The following is a 23,929-nucleotide window of genomic DNA, read 5'->3' as shown; positions in this document are numbered from 1 at the left end:
ATACTTTGGACATTCATAGTCCTTAAGAAACATGATTGAATTTGTGGATTTGATATAGGCCTTCCTTCTTTCTATGTATGGAATTTGTATCGAGCACCTACTCTTAGTCATGCTGTGGAGGTGGGTAATTGGAAGTTGGATGGATTAAGGGATGGCTCTGAAAGCTGAATAAGGTTTGATCCTTAGAGGAGAGAGGGAGTTCAAGGCCAGGGAAGTGGCATATGTGCCCCAGGTGCACAAAACACCAAGAGTCCAGAGACTAGAATGGACATTGCATACTTGAAACATGTTAAGGTTCCTAGTTCAAACGTGTTGCAGAGCAGAATACTGCAGATACGTTCAAGGCATAGTCTGCAAGATTGCACCGTGGTTTTCTCATGCAACTAAACAGACTCTAAAGGCAAAAAAATCATAAAGCATTTTGATGCTTTGCTTTCCTTATGGGAGCTGACTGTAACCAGATGAGTCAACTCTAGCCACTGTTATTGCGAATCATTCTGTATTTTCTTTCTTAGAAAATAAAAATGATGATGGTGTTATTATCTGTTATTTACCAGGGCTAGATATTGTTGCTCTAAACTCTTTGCTTCTTCTCATGAGGCATTATTATTTTCCACATTTTAAGATAAGGAAATTAAGCTCCAGCAGGAAAGACTAACTTGACTGCAAATTGTGGTAGAGTCAGAATTCAAACCCGGCCAGTTGACCCTGAGCCTGTGCTGTTACCATTGTTGTACTTCTCTCGTACTTCCCCCTGTGGTATGCTTAATCAAGGTTGATTGTCCCAAAATATAGAAGCAGGAATGGGTGTCTCAGGTGATGAGACTGTGTTTAGTTACAAAAAACTAATTTTTGTCAATACCTATGCAACTTTAAAAAAATTAATTGAAATGCATTGGAATATTCCCTTCTGTATTATATTTATTTTAAAAAATCTGAGCTAGATAATATTAAGGTGATTTCTTCAAAGGGCCTTAAGCTGTTATAAAATGTCTGCATACTTATGAGGTTTTGAAGTTTTAATATTTTTCTCATTTTTGTCTTGGGTCCCTTCACTAGCCTAATAAATTTGTCATGAATAAGCTTATATTTCTGCAAAGTACTTTGAGCTTTCTTTTATAAAATTGCTCACATAAATACAGATTATTTTCAGTGGGAAATAAAGTTCTTACACTTTTTTCACTACTTCATGTGATGCCCCAAATAAAATTTGCATTTGACCAAAAGAGAGTAGTGAAAAGAATACGTACTACAAGTGCGTCCTAAGATGAGAAATAAGACAATCCTCACGTAACTAAGAATGATCTAATTCTTCACTTGTGAATAAAGATCAGTTCTTAGAAACGATTCTTGTTCCTGAGATCTTAAGTAGTAATTTATCTTTATTAAGAAAACACATGGCCGGGCGTGGTGGTTCACGCCTGTAATCCTAGCACTTTGGCTTTGGGAGGCCGAGGCGGGTGGATCACCTGAGGTCAGAAGTTCAAGACCAGCCTGACCAACATGGTGAAACCCCATCTCTACTAAAAATACAAAAAATTAGCCGGGCGTGGTGGCGGGTACCTGTAATCCCAGCTACTCCACGGGGTAAGGCAGGAGAATCGCTTGAACCCGGGGGACGGAGGTTGCAGTGAGCTGAGATCACACCACTGCACTGCAGCCTGGGCAACGAGCAAAACTCCATCTCAAAAAAAAAACAAAACAAAACACAAACAAACAAAAAACACATTTAATAGTTAAGTCACTAATTCTGTGACTATACTGGTTTTGCTGTTTTTCTGCAGATTTAGCTTTTGTTTAATACATGACCTAGTTACTAAGAATTGTCTTAGTATTTCATGTAAGAAGTACTAAGTTGGCTTATTTAAAATTAATTTTAATTGTTTATGTGGGAAGATTATTGAATCTTATGATGGCCGTGGTGTCAGGGCTATTGTACCATTCTCTCTACTCGTGGATAGACTTGAATATTTTCCTTAAACAAACTTCTCAGTATAAAGGTGGTTTGAGAAATTTGCTGACAATAATAATGGTCATAATTATTAAGCCATAATTATCAATAAAATCAGGTTTATCTTTCTCATATTGGCTAGTATGAGATGTTTGTGAATGTTCTTCAGTTCACACAATTGCTTTCCACATATTAAAAACAAAACAATTGCAGTCTGTTATTTTAGCCTGTATTTTGTATCAGGTTGGTAGTATTAGTGAAATTCTGTATAAACTTCAAGACATGGATAACAGTTTTTCTTGCCTCACAGCCCATTTTCTCTCGTTTCCCTTCCTCTAGAGATATACTGCCATTGGAGAACTGGGGAAAGCTACTGATACACTAGATTCTACGGGGAAGGTAACAGAAGAAAAACCTTACGGTATGAAGCTCATCTAATGTAGCCCTCTTTTCTAACATTTAGGAAAAGTTTCTGTGCAGGTAGAATTTTAAAACAAATCTCTGATATCATCAGCCATTTTAATTCTCAGTATGTTTCTTTGGGCTAAGAAGATTGGAAATTGTTTATCACATTGTTGCTTACTTGATAGGAGTTTTTGAATGAAGATTTATTGTGATTGCCTCTTTTTCTATAATGATTTTTTAAGTGTTCAGAATTATTCTTCCAAATAACCTCCTTGCAAAAGCACTTATGGCTAGGATTTAGGTTATTTTCCCTAGTAAACGAGAAACAAAGCAGAGATACTGTGTTAGATTTTATCTGTCTTGCCATTAAAAAAAAAAAATTACCTGTCAGCTGTTGAAATAAATGTACCAGGTTTAGTACTTTAAAACTTGTCATGTTTTTGTGCTTTTGGACTATGTAAAAAGAGGACAGAGGGCAAGCTATTTCTCTGGAAGTAAAGCAGAACTCACAGGGGCCCACCTTAAGTTTCCTACTATCCCTTCTTTTACTACCCTAAGGAAGGATAGATAAATGAAATGGTCTCCTAGCAACTCTCACAGTGCTTATGCTGTTTATAATGCAGCAACTGCAGTTTTCTAAGTCAGTTCACCTGCATCATTATGTCACCAATTTGTGGACTTTCTGTTTTTTTGTTTGTTCGTTTGTTTGCTGTTATCTCTTAGTCGTAGGTAAGCCAGCATTTGGCCCGCTTATATTTTTGTGTTGATTATCCTTATTACATATTGCATATTGCCCCAGTAGTGAGGCCAACCTTTTTATTGTTCATAATAGCTTCATTTATTCTGTTAACATTTATATGTAGCTTAGTATCTCGCTCAATTAAGCAACATAATGAAAAGAAAAATTGCTGATTGATTTCAAGACTTCTCAAAAACAGATGTTGAAATATTATTGGAATTATTATTATTAGCAAATAATAGCAGACCCTCACTTAATTGAAAACCAACTATAACCTTCAACCAGAAGACTTTTAAGATTAAGGAGGCATAGGGCAATAGGAGGACATCAGAGACTTCCAGAGTATACTAAAGTATTCGTGAGTACTTATGTAATTAAGTCTCCTGTATCTCTGACTCCATTTACCAAACCATAATAAGGAGAATGATTATTATTCAGAACAGTAGTCCTGGGGTAATATAATTAAGGCTGGGGGGGTACCACGTGATGAAAAATATAAGGCTCACTAGAGTAAACAAATCTGGGTTTAATTCCTAGCTCTGCCCTTATCTAGCTGCGCAAATTTGAAATTTTTTTAGTCTCTTTATGTTGCAGTTTTTCCATCTCCAAAATGACAATAATGATAGCAACCTCATAGTGTGATTATGAGGATTGATTGGAGGAGAATGAATTTGGAGGTCTCATAGACAAGTCATGAGGCTCTTATAGTAGAACAAGCAGAGATGATGGTAAGTTGGACCAGGGTGCCAGTGATAGAGACAGAGTTTTCCTATTAGAAAAATTTTCCATGGTTAGGAAGTAAAATTAGCAAGACTTGATTTTTAGTTGATTGGATAGGATAGTGAGGAAGTTGTCAACCATGACCTAGGTTTTGGGGTTTTAAAATTGGTTACGTGGTGGTGTAATTCATTGAGGATGCTGGAAGGGGCCCAGCGTGACAAAAATACTTAAACATATCCTTTCTTCCTATTCTTAAGCATTTTAGAATTTTAAAAAGCTCTATGCTGTATTAGGTAATTTGTAACCTTATTTACTTACCTTAAAGAAAGCTCAGTTTGTTAAATCATCTCATTGTAATGATGCAGTAAATCATAGAGAAACTAAGAACATTTTTCAGGCTGTGAAGAGAAGAGAGCTTCCTACAGTTCTTTGAATAGTATTTATAGTCCCAGAAAATGAGAGCTCAGAGAATTTTGCTGATTGGCATGATTTTTCTGTGTGCTTTCAGTAAATCAACAAATATTTTTTATTTGTTGAAGCTGTTATAGCAGGTACCAAGGGAAAGATAGATAAATGTAAGACCTAGCTTGTGTCCTTAAGGAACTTACTGTCTAACGGAGAACTCTGACCAATATTCTCAGCCTTCTGAGACCTGTGACCAATATCTTATAATGCCTTCTTTACTATCCTGAAATAAAATTCAGAGATACTTGAATTTACTTATACATTTAGAAAAATCAATATGATAGAGTAAATGGAATATAAGTAAGAAGTAAAAGTAATTTATAATAAAGTAGGTGCTTTCATATGTAAGCACACAGATATTAGCAGACTAAAAGTCTTTTGGCTGAGGTGCAGTGGCGTGATCTTGGCTCACTGTAACCTCTGCTTCCCGGGTTCAAGTGATTCTTCTGCCTCAGCCTCCTGAGTAGCTGGAACTACAGGCATACACCACCATGCCTGCCTATTTTTTTGTATTTTTAGTAGAGGCAGGGTTTCACTTTGTTGGCCAGGCTGGTCTTGAACTCCTGATCAGCACTCAAACATACAGCATAACTGTAAATAGTGAAAAATGCTATTTAGGAATAATAGAGTGTTATGATAGAGAACAAAGGGAAAGGCCCTGTTACAAGCTTTGATGTTTGAGTCTAAGCCAGAGACTCATTTTCTTATTCCTCTGAGCTAGCTTTCAGCTGTCTGAAATAACAGTTAAAAATAGTATTTGTCTAGATAGGACAAAATGACTTAAGAACATTAATTTGCCATTGACTGCATACTGAGTTACTTTAGCCAACATCAGTTGTTCTTGACAGGTCAATTAAAAACTGTGTTTCTAGTTGTTACAATGACTGGGTGGGGTGGTGACACCAGCTGCCTTCAGTGGGTGGAGACCAGGGATGCCAGATGTCCTGTAACACAGAGGATTGTAGAGCACAATGAAGAATTGTCCTGTGTACTGCCAGAGTTCAGGATGTCTGCCAGATAGTCATGCAGGTGTATTTCCGCCATGGGGCTGAAACCATGTCTCTTTTGGTCCTCAGTGTATTTTTGGTGTAGTATACGGCATACAGAATGACATATATGACATATAGAGTTTGAATTAAAAAAGATAGGCAGCAGAGGCATTCTCAGAAAAGATGACTGCAGATAAGCCGGGAAAGGCAAAGCATCTTCCTGCCTTCTGCTGCTGTCTTCTCATCCACATCTAGGTATTAAGTGTCTGCTACTATTGCTAGTGTCTCTGAGGACACACAGCTTCAGTGTGCTCATCTGTTCTCCGCTGAGCGACGGATACTAGGACCATAGCTTCCCAGGCTAGATGTGGACCAAGCATCTGGGAAGGCCTAACTGTCCCTGTACTGGGAGTAGTTTCTTCTGTCCCTCCCATGAGTCAAGAAAGGTAGAAGGAAAAGTGGAATCTCATGCTAATCTTTTATTCTAAACACCACCACTCCTTAGTCCTGAGATCAGATGTTACCAAGGTCTTCTCAAATGGTTGTAGCAGATGTTGTACCTAATGGTACTGGCTCCTCTTGGACTGTATGTGGTTTGGCTGCTGAAACTTATCCTGGAGTAAGCTCAAGAGTTGAATTTAGTTTCAAATTGTGATGTAAACCAATAGGGTATATGCTATAATTGGACTAGTGTGTAGCTGGGTATAAAAATTCTTACAGAGCTGTTTGCATTTAAACTTTTCATTATAAAATGTTGTACAAGTAAAGAAAACTGAACAAAAAATAAAGGTACAGCTCTATCAATTTGCACAAAACAAATATCTGTGTAGCTAGCTATTACGCTTAGTCAAGAAATAGAAGATTTCTAGAAACCACACTTGTGCCCTGTCATTACCCTGTCCTTTTGCAAAGATAACTACTATTCTAACATCCAACACTATGGAGATGGTTTTAAAACTAAGGCATAGTTTTGCCTGTTTTTGAATTTAGTATAAATGGAATTAAACACTATGTGTCCTTTTGTGTCTAAATTCTTCCACTTATTATATTTTTGAGATCCATGTTGGTACGCATATGAGTATTTTGGACTTTTTTATTGCTATGTAGTATGCCACTGTGTGAATATACTATACACATACTCTCCCAGTTTGGGGCTTTGTGAATAAAGTGCTGTGTATATTTTATACCTGCCTTTTGGTAGACACATTTCTGCCGTCATCTCTTTTGGATATATACCCAAGTGGAATATAGGTCGTGTGTGTGTGTGCGTGCGTGTGTGTGTGCGCACGTGTGTGTGCACGCATGTGTTCCTGGGTTATAGAGTGGGTGTATATTTAACTGTACTGGAAATTGTCAAACAGTTGTCCAAAGTGATTGTACTTGGAAAACTTTGCATTTCCACTAGCAGTGTATAAGCATTCCACTTGCTCCACATCCTTAGCTATTAATAGTGTTTTTAATTTTGGCTGTTCTGGCGAGTGTGTAGTGGTATTCCATTGTGGTTTTAATTTGATTATTGATGAGATTCGGCACCTTATTAAGTGTTTTTGGCTTACTAGCCATCTTCTTTTTTGTATTGTCTTTTCAGGTCTCTTACCCATTTTTTGTTTTTTCTTTTTTCCTTTTGAGTTGCCTTTTTCTTACACATTTGTATGAGTTTTTGTGTTTTATTAAGCACCTTCCATTCGAGGATGCATAGGTTCTTTATATAGTCTGGATATGTTCTCTTCTTTTGGCTATGTGTGTTGCAGATATTTCCCTTACTTTGTGGCTTGCATTTTTCCTCTCTTGTCTTTTGAAAAACACAAGTTCTTAGTTTTAATTTAGTCCAGTTTATCAGGCCTTCTCCTTTATGGTTGGTCCTTTTGGTGTCCTGTTTAAGAAAACTTTTCTGACTCTAAAAGCATGAAGATATTTTCCTATGTTCTAGAAGCTGTTATTGCTTTGCCTTTCATGTTCCCTCTGCAATCCACTTTTTCTTCCTGCATGGATGTCCAGTTGCTTCAGCACTTTCCCAGTACTCTTGTGTTCTCTCCTTTATTACACATCAAGTACCCACTTAGGCTATTGTTTAAAAAAATGTCTTTTTCTTTTACATTGATCAGTTTGTTTATACTTGTATATACACCAGACTATATTAATTGCTGTAGTTTTAGACTATCTGGATATCTGGAAGAACAAGTCCTTCCTACCTTATTTCTTATAGATTTTTTTCTATAGGTTTTTTTTTTTTTTTTTTTTTGAGACGGAGTCTTGCTCTGTCGCCCAGGCTGGAGTGCGGTGGCACAATCTTGGCTCACTGCAAGCTCCACCTCCCGGGTTCACGCCATTCTCCTGCCTCAGCCTCCCAAGTAGTTGGGACTACAGGTGCCAGCCACCACGCCTGGCTAATTTTTTGTATTTTTAGTAGAGATGAGGTTTCACCATATTAGCCAGGATGGTCTCAATCTCCTGACCTTGTGATCTGCCCGCCTCGGCCTCCCAAAGTGCTGAGATTACAGGCTTGAGCCACTGCGCCCAGCCTTATAGGGTTTTTTTAATAGCTTTCTTATCAAAGTAAAGAAGTTGCCTTTTATTCCTAATTTGCTGAGTTCTGGTTTTTTAAAATCATGAGCAGACATTAAATTGTATCAAATATTTTTTTCTGTATTGATTTTTCTCCTTATTCACATATTAAAGTAACTTTACATTTCTGGAATAAACCCAACTTAGTTGTAATATGTTATCCTTTATATAAATTGTTGCATTTGTTTTGCTAATATTTAGTTTAGGATTTTTGCGTCTGTGTTTGGATGACATTACCCTGTATTTTTCTTTTCTCTTAATGTCCTGGACCGGCTTTGATATCAAAGTTATGATGACCTCATACAATAGTTTGGGTGCTGTTCTCATTTTTTCTATTCTCAGGAAGAATTTCTGTCAGATTGGTGTTTTTTCTAATGTTTGGAAGAATTTACAGGTAGACATCTGTTCTTCAGTTTTCTTTGTTAGGAAGGTTTTAAACTATGGGTTGGATTTTTTTCTACTAGCTATTGGATATACTATTTTTTATTGCTTATATCAATGTAGATAATTTTTTCTCCTAGGAATTTGTCATTTCATCTAAAATTTCAAAAATATTGGTATAAAGCTGTTTATAATAGTCCCTTATGACCTTTCTTTTATTTTGAAATAATATCAAACTTACAGCAAATAACTTTTGCTAAATCACCCAAGAGCAAGCTGAGCCATGATGTCCCACCACCCCAAATTCATTACTGCAATTTAATTTGAAGACCCTATTTATTTTTTAAAAACAGCTTTCTAGAGGTATAATTGACATACAGAAATACTGTATTTAAAATATATAATTTTAAAAATTAATATACATTCACCTGTAAAATCATAGCTGTAATGAAAACAGTGAACATATTTATCATCATAAAAGTGTCTTTATGCCCCTCTCTCCATTGTGAGTTAATTTTTGAATATGATTTCAGATATGAATTCAAGGTCATTTTTTGCATATGTACATCGTTTTGTAACCATTTTTTAAAAGACTATCCTTTCTGTGGTTGCCTTTGAACCTGTGTCAAAAAACAGTTGTCCATATCTGCATACTTTTATTTTGAGACTTTTAATTCTATTCCATTGATGTATTTATTTTTAAATCAGTACCACACCGTCTTGATTATTGTAGCTTTGTAAGTCTTTAAATTAACGAGTGTTAGGCCTCCAACTTGTTCTTTTTCAAAGTTGCTTTTGCCATTCTTGGTCCTTTGCATTTCCATATGAATTTTTGAATCAGCTTGTCAATTTTTATACACACACACACTCAAAGTCTACTGGCAGTTTGAGATTGTTTTGAAGCTATAGATCAATTTCGGGAGAATTGACATCTAAACAATATTGAGTCTTCTGACCCATGAAATAAGGTATCTCTCTTCATTTATTTAGGTCTTTTATAGCCATATTTTTGTAGTTTTCAGTATCAGATCTTTACATCCTTTGTTTATGAAATCTCTTAGTACCTCAAATTCTGAAGTTTCAATTTCTAATAGTTCATTGGTGGTATATAGAAATGGAGTTGATTTTTGTATATTGACCTCGTGTTTTTCAACCTTGCTAAACTCACTTATTTGTTCTAGTTGTGTTTTGTATAGATTTTATATTAGGATGGCTCTAAAGTAGACTTTTTTTCCAGGTCTAGATTAGCTCTGCTCCTAAAGCATGACTTTTCTGAGGTGTCTATCAAATGACCTGTGCTTTCAACAAAGTTTCTTCATTCTGGATGGTTGAAATTAAAACATCCCCCAGCCTTGTAAGAGCTTTGGTAGTACTTCTTTAGTTAATTCTGTGGAGACCCTGTATATATGTACGTACAGCTTAGAATTTAGTCAGAGTATCAAGGGGGCCTTCATAGACATTTCTTTCTCTGTGTATATTCCTCAAAGTCCAGCTGCCACTACTTCCTCAGATTCTGATCTCTGTTCAGTGAGATCACTGTGCTTTGAAGTTTCCCTCTCTGTCCCACAGTTAAGAAAGCACCTCCAGACAAAAACAAGTTATCATGGGACTTGCTTTGTTTGTTTCTCTTTCCTAAGAGATTACAGTGCTTGCTGCCTGTTGTCTGTCTAAAAACTGTTGCTTAATATATTTTGTCCAGTTTAACAGCTGTTTATGGTGGCAAGATTCGTCTAGTCACAGTTACTCTTTCGTAGTCAAATATGGTTTTTAACTCAATCATATTGTTTTTAGCACTGTAGTCCGGTTAAGTCTCAACTATGATGTTGTGAGTTCACTGGAAGAGTAAAATTTTAAGCAAATAATGATGTATAACATGATCTTGTATATATTCATTTTATGAAAATGATTTTTAAAAGTTAATTTCAAATGAATGCTGTCACATTGATGGCTTATTAATTTGCTAAACAAAAAATAATTACCCAAGTCCTATGACACTTGTACCTCTTTTACCAAATATATTTATTCTGCCTAGTTATTGGATATATTTACTGCAGACATTTTATTCTGTTTCTTTTTAAATACTTTGGAAGTAGAGTCTTTATACTTATGTCATAAGAACAACTATTATTATTTTGATTGGACTTATATCATGTTTTAGATATAGCCAGTTTGTACTACATACTCATGTACCACAAGCTTAGATTTTATTATAAGATAACTTGCTGTGTAGGCTGCCTAGTAATTCAAACATCAGATGGATGATTGGCTTAGGTGACTTTTAAATGCCCTTCAGCCTTGAGATTCTATTATTCTTCAGCAAATTAAATTCAGCAGATGTCTTGAGTGCCATTTTAATAGTGTATGTTATATAAGAAAAATTGTCTTTGAGAAGCTTAGAATTTCATTGGTGAGATAATACGTACGTGTGTGTATGTGTGTGTGTGTAGAAATTAAATATGTAGAAAGAAGAGAAAATATATGTAGAAAGAGAGAATAGTTAAAAATTGTGTATGATTAATTACAGAGTGAACAGCACAACCCACAAATGCTTGACATGTTCAGTCAGAGAAAGAGACAATATGGCAGAAGTAGAATGAGAAAGAACACATCTTGTCATCGTGTGTGTGGTAATATCAGCAAAGGAGGGCCACCAAAGCAGCACAAAGGAGTACACAGTTGCAGGAGCATCAGTAAAGAGACCAGCTTAGCAGAAGTAGAAAGTCATTTGGCCTTGTTTTAAAAAGTATGTGGCTAAGTTGTGAACTATTGCAATTTAATCAACAGTGGCATTTCCTTCAGCAAGTGCCAGCATGCTGACAGCATTGGCTGTCTAGATCTGGAAATCTTACATTTGTATAACTAAGGTACCGCTAGTAATAATGTCTTAATGTTGCCATAGACTAAACTTTTTTCATGGAAAAATCCTCATCTGTATCATGAGATACATCTGTTTGAGAAACAGTATGAACAGATCAGCCATGTGAGGTCTGCCTTGTTGGAGCTGCTAGGTGCTAGAGAAATTCTTTTGAGTGTTATAGCTCTTCTGTCTGTTTGAGTCTAGTAGATTCTAGTCTTTTGTTTGTGTTTAGCTTTTAAGGGTCAAGGTCATACTGAGGTTAAAACTGTCTTGCTGGGTTGATATTAAAATCTGGACATAGTATTCCATGCTGACTTTTAATTCTGGTATTGGAAGAGTAATTCAAAGCATACTCATTTTTATTTAATATTGTTCAAATAAATTCAAATTAAGTACACTTATACCAGAATAAAAAGTTAGATAAATTTTCTACAAAATGGTAAAAGCACTGAAATTTCTTACCATTGGCTGTGAACTAAACAGATTATTGAATATTTCTATGATTTAGTTTATTACTAAATAGGAAATATGTGTGAAGACATCTTTGAGTATGAAAATTCTAAATTTCAGTGTATCATAGATTTTAGTTTTTAAAATTATAGAACTGTACTTTTTGTCTTTTTTTTTTTTAAATATGGAACACAGTCAGGTACAGTGGCTCACGCCTGTAATCCCAGAACTTTGGGAGGCTGAGGCAGGAGGATCACCTGAGGTCAGGAGTTTGAGACCAGCCTGGCCAACATGGTGAAACCCAGCCTCTACTAAAAAATACAAAAAGCAGGCATGTGTGGTGGCGCACGCCTGTAATCCCAGCTACTTGGGAGGCTGAGGCATGAGAATCGCTTGAACCCAGGAGGCAGAGGTTGCAGTGAGCCAAGATCACACCACTGCACTCCAGCCTGGGCAACAGATTGAGACCTGTCTCAAAAAAAAGAGAAAATAGATAAATAAAAATAAAATATGGAACACTTCTCTAATTTGCATGTCACCCTTGCTCAGGGGCCATGCTGGAACTCTACTTTAATATTGCATCATTTTGTTTGAAGCAATACCAAACAAAAGCTGAAAATATGACTAACAGATAGTAAAAGCTTTATGTGTATGTCTTCATTCATATTTTCTAAAATCATTGTTTAAAAAATGCTTGTTTAGTAAGCATGCTAAAATCCTTGCTTATGTGTGTTTTTTTTTTTGCACTGGCTTATTTTTAAGGCTGGCTGGGAGCGTTCATGTAAAATGAGAGAAATTCCAACAACAGAGAAGGGGGAGGCTGGGGCGGGGGGACAGATAAATGCAATTTTACTCGACAACAGAGTTGAATGTGAGTGTGTAAAATTTCTGCCATAACGTAAAACAGATTTGAAATCTTACCAGGTACAACTTAAAATGTGGATAATACTTGTTAAGTGCCACATTAAGTTATTTACCATATTTGATCCCTAGAGAAACTTAGAAAAGAACTTACAGGGATTATTTTGCTGCTTGTATTCTGATCACTTCATTATTAATTACTGCAGAATCATTTCTATAGCTAATGTGGAATTTTCCTCAGATATTCTTAAGGCCATAGTCAGAACCAACTGAATATATATATAAGATGATTGCATTATTTTTATTGGAGAGAAATTGAAGCAAATGAAATTGTTTTAATAAAGAATATAAGACTTTCTCCCTCTTTTATCTCATTAATACATATTTTATTCTTCTTAACAAGGTAGAATTTTGGCTATAAAACATATACTGTAATATATGCTTTTTTGGAAAAAATTTTAAATGAATTTTAAGGGCTGCTGGTGCTGTGAAAATAGTACATGTACTTCTGTGGTTGTTTTAGTGTCTTTTTTGCTGATTTTTGGCAGATAAAATAACACAAGAAGATATTGAAGGCATTCTACAGAAATTTACTGGGAATATAATGCAAGTGCCCCCCCTGTAAGTTCAATTAGTAAATTTGGAAAAATGTTTACGTTTCTTTTCCAATGGTTAACATCACTCTAGTTAAAATATGCGAGTTTCCTCTTAGCATATGGCGAGGCAGGTTTTAAATCTGATGTGCCAAATGTTCAAGTAAAGGTGAGACAGGATGTGGAGCTTTTGACACTCTAAGACGCAGTGGAATGTGGTCTCCTTTGTTTCTGAGTGTGGCCCCAGCCTGACGTCTGTGCTATTACAGTGTTTATTGGCTTTTCTGATTCTATCAACAGACATCAGGGCAGTTCTGGAGCCCAGAGATGTCTCTTTTCCTAGAACTGTTGTGAAGGGACCAGTCCCATCTGGGAGGGAAGTCAGAGCTGTGAGTCAGAGTCCTAATGTGCACTGCATGTCAGGTGCTGAGACCATTCCTATTGGGCACAATCTTTGCTTCACTATTCTCTGCAGCCAGCGAAACCGATGAGAGTTACAGCTTATTAAAAACACAAGTATATTGCTTTACTGCTTGTCTTAGTTTGGGCTGCAGTAACAAAATAACATAAACTGGGTAGCTTATAAACAACAGAAATTTATTTCTCACCGTTCTGGAGGCTGGGAAGTCCAAGATCACAGTGCAGTAGGCTCAGTGTCTGGTGAAGGCCTGCTTTTTCACAGATGGCACCTTCTTACCGTATCCCCCCATGGTAGAAGGGGCAAGGCAGCTCTCTGGAGCCTCCTTTATAAGCGTACTAATTTCTTTCATGAGGGCTGTGCCCTACGACCTAATTACCTCCCAGAAGACCCTACCTCCTAATATCAACACCTTGGGAGTTAGGATTTCAGTGTATAAATTTGGAGGTTTGGCATTCAGATCATAATACCATGTAGCCATATTTTCGTGCACATTACCATTTCAAGCAAATTGCCTCTTTTGAAAAAAATGGCTGAATTGGTTATAGGATATGTCAGGGTAAGTTTCTGACTTTTTTTTTAGAATTTAGTATTTATTTTGTATTTAAAATCTTGGGTTTTTTTCAGGAACATTGAAATATCTCTGAGGAGATGCTTTTTCATGATTTTGCCTCAAATGTAAAAATTTAAAAATTTTTGCAAGATCTGCATAAACGTTATTTTGGATCATTGTTAAACTTACGTATATTTATGTATAAGAATTGTTTTAATATTTTCTGTGATTATTGCAAGGATTTTGTTTTCTAGTAAAATTTTATCACAAAAAGCTAAGATACACTAAGTAGATTATTTGCTTATTAGCTTCTTAGAAATATTTTGGTAACTTATATAAAAATGAATATTATAGTAGAGATTGTTTCAAGGAAATATAGCTGACAGTATTATGACCAGAATCTACTAAATTCCTTGTGCCTTTTAACACAGAATGAGGACTAGTAAGGACAAGACATGAATAGATTGTCTCCAGAAAGATGATTAAAGAATAAAATTGGTAACACTGCATATTGTGTGCCAGAATGAGGTTATATCAGCCTTAGAAATATTTAGAAACTCTATCCATGACAGCATTATGGAGTAGATTAGAATTAAAAATTCATTCATTTTTTAGAAGGGTTTTCATTGTCAAGCACTGCCAGTCATCCTTCCCTTCCATGCCAAATCTGAAATTATCATCTCTCAATCTTTCCAAATCCCTCTCAATTCTTGCTCTCCTTTCCTTCCATTTCTCCTTCTCTCATCTCACAAGCTATTCTGCATTAAAGAAAGATGGACAGAGACTTTCAACTTTGATGAAGAGAGGTGAAGTTGTAGAAGCAAAACCTGCCAGGCCAGTGACTGTATACAGTATCTCCCTTCAAAAATTCCAGCCACCATTTTTCACATTAGGTAAGATGGAGAAATTTGAAATCATTTGTATTTACGTGTATTTTTAATTTGTATTTGGCTACTTTTGTGTCATTTTAATAGATCAGTAGGATGTTGGAGATTTTTAAAATTTGAATTTAAGGAAAGTTAGGATTTCTTTATACCTTTTTTGGTAGCACGTTTAATGAGATACCTGTAGCTATATGGAGGTTCAGAAATGCCTTTCTAGCTGGGCTGACTTTTTCATATATTGTTCTATGTTATCTTACTAGAAAGTTGAAAGTAACATACTTTAGATCTCTATAGAGAGGAGTAGGTAAGGAGTATATGCTTTTTAAATTTTAGGTTTTTATTATCTTTTGGATGCTTTTCCTCCCATTTTGGCTAGTACCCGATACATTCTATTTTAGAATTGACATTAATTTTCCAATGAAAACAAAGCATTTTTAGTTTTTGGACAAGAAATCCCTCACTCCCTTCTTCACCACCCATCACTTACTATTAAAGATCCTGAAAATATGGAAAAAAAATGGGTAAGGCAGAAATGTATTCTTGAATACATGGTCACATTTTTAATTCAAGTTATGAATTTTAATTTCTAATACATATTTGAAATGTAAAGACTAAAATGTTCGTTTCTGTTGTTTGGAAATTTTATGATCTGGCTGCAGAAAGTTGTAAACATGTAAGATCTGTGAAGAATCCAAAGCCATAGTTCTTAATCCTCAGACTCCTTTAAATTGAGTCTACCCTTAATATCACAGTGCACTGAATAGGATTCCTTTTAGAAATAATGTCCCCAAATCTTTTAATCTAAACTTTATTGCTTTTTTATTGGCATTATTGTTTTATCTGTGTTGTGTTTCTGCAGGATATGGTTTTGTACCATTAGAAAAAAAATGTCACTTTGTTTCTTCATGTTCCTGCTTCTAAAATATTTGACAGATAATGAAAAAAACACTTAAAAAGGTTGTGCTCCATTCCATGAAAATGAAGCAGCTGGTTTGACAGAGTAGATATTCTCTATGAAAGCAAGAAAAACTCAGATTTTTCAGATTGCATTTAAGTCAGAAATACTTTACTGACTAGGGAGAGCATAACGGGCCAAAAGAGCTGTCTTTTCACTCAAGTCAAATATCGTGCAAGAATGCTAGCACACCTGTATTTCATCCCAGTGCCCACTTTTAATCTCAGCAGTGGCCCCCAACCATGAGCTGACTAAAGAAAGCGGGGGTGATTAAAATCCCCAGGTGGTGAGTTTTGATTAATTCCCCCAAATGGCTTTATTTGTACCAGTAAGTCTTGAAGCAGCTAGAATGTAGTCCTTTTGTGTGGAAATGTGGCAGCTCTTTTCAGGAAGTCTTGCTGGTGGATAAAAATAACGGAGAGCTCTGTTCTTAACCAATAAACTTGTGTTGGATTGTGTTAAGAAGATATTTAGATTTACATTCAGTTCTGGGACATTGTGTAATTTTAAGTTGTTTTATGATTTCTTCAGGAGTATTTCCAAGAGAACATTTAAATAAACTGAGTTCTTCATGTGTAGTACAGTACCCCAAACATAATTCTTGTCACTGTGAAAAGGGGTTTTTGGTTGGTTGGTTGGTTGTATTTTTTTTGAATGTACAAATCAGAAAATATTTTAAAAATCTACAGCTCATGATGGCAAAGCTACCATTTCTAACCGCTTACAACCTATTAAATGAACAAGGCATACAAATCTGAAAATATTTTTTAAAATCTACAGCTCATGATAGCAAAGCTGAGATTTCTAACTATTTAAAACCTATTAAATGAACAAGGCTGAAGTATTAAAGTGGTATGACTTGCCAGTTAATTTAAAATGTGTTCATGAGTTTCTGCTGTTTGCTTTCTCCACACTGTGACTTTTCAATCTCACAAACACATATGCTACTGGATGAATAATTTATGTTTTAGTGCATAAATATTTTATCACTCAATTGTTTGCATAGTGCATTTTTACATTTGTTTAGGGACATCATTTCTATGTAAAGTGGATTTCATAGGATGTTAGCAATTTACTATGTCACTGTTAACATTCCAGATGTTGAATGTGGAGGAGGGTTTTATATCAGAAGCTTGGTCAGTGACATTGGAAAAGGTAAGCATAAAAATGAATTATGAATTATCATTTAGAGAATAATACTCCTTTTCAATGGGAAGAGGGAATTTTCCGTTTTTCTTATTTCTGAGTATTGGCCTTAGGAACTGAACTCTTGCTGCCTTCAGCTTTAGAAGCATTGTAGGTTTCTGGCTTGCAATTATCAGCCTCAGCAGCTGCAGTGAAATGCTTGTAATGGGAAAGAAGAGAAAGAGAGAACAGAAAATGAAGACAGGAATAATGAACGTAGGGCCGACATCTTTTCAAGTACAAAAGATTTTAACTCAAACTAGGAATTAAAAAAAAAAAAAGATTTAACCTTCTAAAAGTTATTTTCAAATTTTTTTAAACTGGAAACCGTAGTCTTACAAACAGCCAGAAGGTTTCGGTTCTGGCTGTGCCATTTACTGGCAGTTGTCGCACTGGACAGGTCATGTGATCTCATCTGTAAAGTGAGGCTAATCTTTACTCCATGGGGTTGCCGCATGAGTTAAATAACAAAAATGTGTGCAAGTTCTTTGTTGATTTTAAAGCAGCTTATAAGGTGGATTATTAAGTATTATTTTGCTACTTAATCATTTCTTTATCTCAGGCCTCTTGGCTCTTATATTGGATTATTATACTTTTACTTTTGGGTGGTTTTGAGAGATTTGAATTGAGTACGGTCATTTGAACAATTATAGACTATGAAATACTGAATCGTTTATCTTCTGGATTTTTTTTCCACCTTTTGTTGCCATAGAACTATCTTCCTGTGCCAATGTGCTAGAGCTGACCCGAACCAAACAGGGACCATTTACTCTAGAAGAACATGCCCTTCCTGAAGACAAATGGACAATTGATGACATTGCACAGTCTCTTGAGCATTGCTCATCTCTTTTCCCAGCAGAGTTGGCACTTAAAAAATCAAAACCTGAGTCTAATGAACAGGTTTTGAGCTGTGAATATATAACTCTAAATGAGCCAAAGGGAGAAGATGATGTAATTAAGACGTGTTGAGATTGGCCTGGGAATATCATCATTTTCTAGTTGACATTTGAATCCTGTGTGCAGATGCAGAATGACAAGCTACATTCAAAAGACAAACAATATTTCTAACTTTTTTTTTGCATGAAGAAAAATGTCTATCGTTTACAGTTTCAATAGCATATAATTTATTTGCTATGCATTATAAATGGCCTTGCAGTTGCTCAGTTGTTTGCTGTGTTGTGGAATGTTCTTTTAGGATTTTTTGTATTGTGAAAATATGAATATGATTGGATTCAGAAAAATTAACTTTCTGAATTTGATCTGTCTTCAGTCTTATGAAAAAGTTGAACAAATTTCCTAATCAAAGAAAAAATGTATGAGCTCCATGTTTCTTTAGTTTCACAAAAATGAACATAATTTAGTGTTATTTTTACTTTAGGCTTCCTGGTGGCTTCATTTTATTGAAATGCTTTTAATTGTTAAAAGTGGCCATTATCGATCTCTTTCTTGTGTTTTGGAGAGTTTATTATTAAAAACATTTCTTTGATAAAATGGCTATCATCTAGTAATACCTGTGTTTGTTTAGATCTTGGAAATGAATAAGCTTTGATAATATTTGTAAATGAACCAAATTATTACTGCTACCACTAACAGGATGTAAATAGAAGATTAATACTTCATTAAAGTCACCTTCCTACCATTAGAGCAGAAGACAGCTCCTATAGTTTTGTATTTTGGCAGCTATGAGATATTTTCATGGTAATTTCAACATGCTCAAGCACTTTGTACCAAATTATTAAGTAACATAATTTTTAAAATTTAAAGAATATGTCTTCAACTAAAAACTTTATTCTTTAGCATTTATTTATATCTCTCTGTAGGGCGTTATCCCTGTGACATTGTCTCTTTAATTTGCTCTTTCAAGAGATATTTACAGATGTTGAGATGGCTGCCCTGCATTTCCAGCTAATCTCTTTTGCTCTAAATATTTAAAAACAGTTCTTCTCAAACATTTTCATTCAGATAGCTTTCTGAAAGTTCCCTATCCCTCTTTACCATAATTTTTTTAATGTAGCCACATTATAATAGTAAACTTCATATATAATGAGTGCTTCATATTTTTGTTATGGGAAAGCAATGTATTATGCAGCCAGTCTGTAGAAACATTCAAATCCCTCTTCCTTTACTCAAATACGGTTTCAAAAGGAAGACTCATGAGAAATTTCATAAAATACAAGTTTTTAGATGTTTACGCTTTGCTTTTCTTTTTAAAGGTGTTTTCCTGCTTTGTAGTCTCTAACTCTGAAATGTAAAATATGTAAACTAAAGTGGTTTTATTTGTGCTTAACCCAATTTAAACTCAATGTAAAATATTATATATGCATCAGTACAGCATTTTCAACATATTGGCAACATATTTTAAATGAAAACATTAAAACAATTCTTAGTATGAGACAAAATTGTAAGGAAAAAGAATGTTAATGCCATGATACATTAACATAAAATATCAAACACACAAAGTCATAAAATGAAAATTTACAGTTTCACCTGTTCATATCTAGTGCCCCACAGTGTGTGTCAACCAAAGGTGGCAGTGGCTACACCTGCCTGTTGGAATGGTACAGGTTACAATATGTCCTCTTCCATTGCAAATTAAAGTCCAAATAGAGAAATAGTTAGGTTTTAGAACACATCAGAGGTATTTCTGCTGTATTTTTCACCTTAAAAATTGACACAGAGTTTACTAATAGAGGAGTAGAGATTGTTGACCATTTTTTAAAAACAATAGCCACTCTTTTTCTTTTATATTTAAAACTGAAGTTTTGCCAAATGGGAAAATTACTGTTACCTCTACCATCTTAATATAGTAACTTTAGAATTTAAATTTTTATATTACTGTTTTCTTTTTTGTTGTTCACATAGTCTTAAGGCACCTATACTTTTAAATTGACTTTTTCATTTGATATTATCTATATGTATGTAGTTGTGATAATGATTATTTTAATTATGTTACTTCATACTCTTAATTTATTTAAACTATTTCTCTATTGCTGAATACTTAAGTAGTTTTAAATTTTATTTTGATAAATTCCTGGGAGGGGGATTATTTAGTGAAATAATATGAAGAACTTTATGACTTATGTTTGCCTTATTGCATTCTCAAAGAGTTGTAACATTTTACAGTGTTACCATTTGAGTAGGGGTTTTATATGTTGTTGCTAATTTAGTAAATATAGGAGAGAAATAAAAGTTTTTCTGATTTGCTTTTGTGATTTATCTGTAAACTTTGTTCATTTATATAAACAAATGTCTTAATAGTTTCTATACATATTTGCATGAGTTATTTGTGTTGTAAATACCTGATAGAAGGATTTTTTATGGTCTGTTGTCCTTTTAGTTTTAATTTTCATTTTTGCTAACTAAATTTGCTAATTCTAATAATTCTTCCCCTTTAATCGTTGTCAGATTAATAAGTATGAAAAGTTTAAAATTTATTGAAACTTTAAAATCTTACTCTCATAAGCAGTTGAAACTGAGATACTCTGAAAAGTTCAAGACTCATTCATAAAACAAATTAGTTTTCCCTGATAGTCTGGTATTTAAATACCAACTCAGTTTTTTTTTCATTGTTATGAAAATATGCAAGAAATTTCTGTGTCTTATATTTTTCTGGGTCTAAACCTTCATGACATGATAAAGTTGTTTTACTTGTAAGAAAACGATAGATGATTTAAAAAATCCTGAAAATGTTTCAACCTAGAACATACCAAATCACTTCATTTTGACACTTTAAGTTTTTTATATTTGAAAAATAATGTCTTAAAAGTTGTTAAAAGTCATAGAATTGTTTTATTTATAGCCTTAAAATCCAGGACCTTTATGTAATAGAAATTTGCTCTTTGCAAATTCAAAGTTTTTAAATGTGAATAAAGGCTAAACACACTTTCCTCTACCTGTACTGACTAGGTCTTTTTTTTCTTAAATACTTGAATTAAAACAAGCCATTGACTCATCATCAGAAATGATTTACTGTATTAAATAAGAGTGCTTTGTATCAGATCTTCAGTACATTTTATGTCCCCTGACCAGTTTGAAATTTGTATCAGATTTACAATGAACATTTTGAGGTTCAATTAGATGGTGAATTGTTCTGTTTCAAAGAAAGTAAGTAATTTACCTCATATCATGATGTATATAATAGAAAGAGATGTGATTCAAAAGCACTGTAAAATGCCAAAACATTTAAATAGAGGAAAAGATAATAGATATGAGGTTTATGCACTGAAATGAGTATAATGGCCTTGTAGTTAAATTTAAAGAGAGGGATTGTCTTGAAACCATCTAAGGTATGTATGGGCAGAGCTCTAGTTTGTCCTAATTCTTCATTAAATACTATTTATCAAGCACATTTATTAAGGCAATTGAATCAGCAATACCTTCATTTGTTAATGTGTGAGCTAAATTCTCTTTATGAATAGGAATATCTTCAGATTGCTGCTATAAATAGTGATACTGGTCGGAAAGTTGAAGTTCAGGAATTATTTTGCTCTTATCCATAACCCTTAAAATGCAGCATATTAACTTTATTTCTGTCTTTACCGTTAGTCAACTTTTTGATCCTAGGTGAATCACTTAATCCGTTTGGGTCTCAGTTTCCTTATCCTTACGACAAAGGAGGCAGACTAGTCCGTCTCGAAGAATCTCTCCAACACTAAAATATTAGGCTTCCAAGTGTAGACAGTTTGTAATTGCTTTGCTGAGGAACTCATTCCTCATGAACTTTTATATTTACCAGTTCTGGAGAATTCCCGTCCTTCATTTCTTTGGATATTTCATCTCTTCCAGCTAGTAATCCTGTTTAAGTATTTTTCTTTTATTCTGTGTCTAATTACTCTTTCATATTTTCCATCTCTTTATCCCACTGTGCTGCATACTGGGGAATTTCCTTCAGTCTTTTTCCAGATAATGAATGCCTTCTGCTATTTTTATTTACTGTTTAACAATCATATATTTATTCCCATCACTCTTGGGTTTTATTTTTGTTTGTTTGTTTGTTTATTTATTTATTTATTTATTTTGAGACAGAGTCTCACTCTCTTGTCCAGGCTGGAGTGCAGTGGCGCAATCTTGGCTCACTGCAACCTCCGCCTCCCAGGTTCAAGCGATTCTCCTGCTTCAGCCTCCTGAGTAGCTGGGATTACAGACGTGCATCCCCGTGGCCAGCTAATTTTTTTTATTTTTTATTTTTAGTAGAGATGAGGTTTCACCATGTTGGCCAGGCTGGTCTTGAACTCCTGACCTCAGGTGATCCTCTCCTCTCGGCCTCCCAAAGTGTTAGGATTACAGACGTGAGTCACTGTGCCCCGGCCTTTTATTTTTATTTCTACACCAGGTTTTTTTCCTCCAAAATCTGCCTCTTCTTTTTTCGTGTGTTGTCTTACTCTTTCATTAAGGTTTTAGTAAAATGTATTTTTTTTTACTTTGGTATTTAATATACAGAAAGTCACACATAACTGTATAGCTTAGTGAATTTTCACAAACCAAGCATGTCTATAATCAGCAACCAAGTCAAGAAACAGAACATCACTAAGCCCTCCAGAAGCCCCTACTGCTCCATCAAGATTATGGATTAGTGTTTCATGTAACAATATAGATTAGTAATTTTGTCTGTTTTTGTGCTTCATATGAATAGAAGTATGTGGTATGTTTTATGTCTGGCTTCTTTTGCACAAAGCTACAATCATGAGGTTCTTCCATATTGTGGCTGTCTTAGCTTTGGCTGCTATGACAAAATGTCATAGACTGGTAACTTTAATGTACTTGTTTCTCACAGTTCTGGAGGCTGGAAGTCTGAGATCAGGGTGTCAGTGTGGTTGGGTTGTTGTGAGGGTTGTCTCACTGGCTTGGAGAGGGCTACCTTCTCATTTTGTCCTCACATGGCTGAGAGAGGAGGCTTTGTCTCTCTTCCTCCTCTTATAGGGATGCTAACCCCATCATGGTGGCTCCAACCTCATGACCTTGTCTAAATTTAATTACCTCCCAAAGGCCCCACTTCCTGTTCCTTGTCATTGTTTAGTATTATTCAGTTATTACCACTACTGATCTATTTTACTGAATGATGGATACTTGATTAGCTTTCAATTTTGACTATTTTGAATAATGCCTCTATGAGCAATCTAATACTTGTCTCCTGGTAAACATGCACACATTTATGTTGGAATTTTTTTTTTTTTTTTTAGACAGAGTCTCACTCCGTTGCCCAGGCTGGAGTGTAGTGGTGCCATCTCGGCTCACTGCAACCTCTGCCTCCCAGGTTCAAGCAATTCTCATGCCTCGGTCTCCCGAGTAGCTGGAAATACAGGCACACACCACCACACCCAGCTAATTTTTTTTGTATTTTTAGTAGAGACAGAGTTTCACCATATTGGCCAGGCTGGTCTCAAACTCCTGACCTCAAGTGATCTGCCTGCCTCAGCCTCCCAAAATGCTGGGATTACAGGCGTGAGCTACCGCAACCAGCCTCTGATGGATATTTCTAAGACTGGAATCTAGGTTGTAAAGTATACACATGTTAAGCTTTGGTAGATACTGCAAGCAGTTTTTCTAAGTTGCTGTACCAGCAGCATATGGGAATTCTGATGGTTCCACATCCTTATCACCACAAAGTATTTTACGTTTTCTTCTTAACCATTGGCATATGTTTACTTTATCACAATATGGTTTTGATGAACTTTTCTCTGATTTCTTAGGGTTATATGTATTTTTTACTCTAATTTTCAATGTAGTCTACTAATCTATTTAGTCTTATTGTCTATTTAGTCTAATAGTCTCTGTTAACTCAGTTATCTGAAATGCTTATGGAGTATGCTCTCATATTGCTTGTTGAATCTCCCAATTCTCAGCCAAGGCAGATTATGTCCTACCTTGTGTTCTTTGTGTTGCAAACTTGGATTATGAGGTAATTCAGTGAGACTTTATGGGAGTGTGTGTGCTTGGGTTGAGAGTGTCCTTCCAGAGA

At 35.0% G+C, this 23,929-nt stretch overlaps 1 protein-coding gene and 1 non-coding gene across 5 annotated transcripts in view; one reads left to right on the top strand and one right to left on the bottom strand.

The window, feature by feature from the left end:
* Positions 1-23,929, top strand: part of TRUB1 (TruB pseudouridine synthase family member 1) — a 59,562-nt gene that overhangs the window by 19,550 nt on the left and 16,083 nt on the right. For 2 of the 4 annotated variants that reach the window (XR_008652024.2, XR_008652025.2), the window contains exons 4-7: positions 2,291-2,372; positions 12,932-13,004; positions 14,701-14,840; positions 16,885-16,941. Coding sequence is in view for 2 of the 4 variants with exons in the window: in XM_055248268.2 (XP_055104243.1) it covers positions 2,291-2,372; positions 12,932-13,004; positions 14,701-14,840; positions 16,885-16,941; positions 17,684-17,940 (609 nt within the window). In the remaining 2 variants the exon portion in view is untranslated. Of the gene's footprint in view, positions 1-2,290; positions 2,373-12,931; positions 13,005-14,700; positions 14,841-16,884; positions 16,942-17,683; positions 20,864-23,929 lie in introns of those variants that run through there. The other 2 variants (XM_055248268.2, XM_055248278.2) reach the window with 2 other exon arrangements.
* On the bottom strand, positions 12,027-12,134 carry LOC129478010 (U6 spliceosomal RNA). Its single transcript, XR_008656184.2, has one exon. It is a non-coding gene; the product is annotated as a U6 spliceosomal RNA (small nuclear RNA).

This window comes from Symphalangus syndactylus, chromosome 2, assembly GCF_028878055.3.
Source record: "Symphalangus syndactylus isolate Jambi chromosome 2, NHGRI_mSymSyn1-v2.1_pri, whole genome shotgun sequence".
Lineage (NCBI taxonomy): Eukaryota > Metazoa > Chordata > Mammalia > Primates > Hylobatidae > Symphalangus > Symphalangus syndactylus.
The sequence above is the reverse complement of the archived record's forward strand: the minus strand, read 5'-3'. Positions and strand labels throughout refer to the sequence as shown.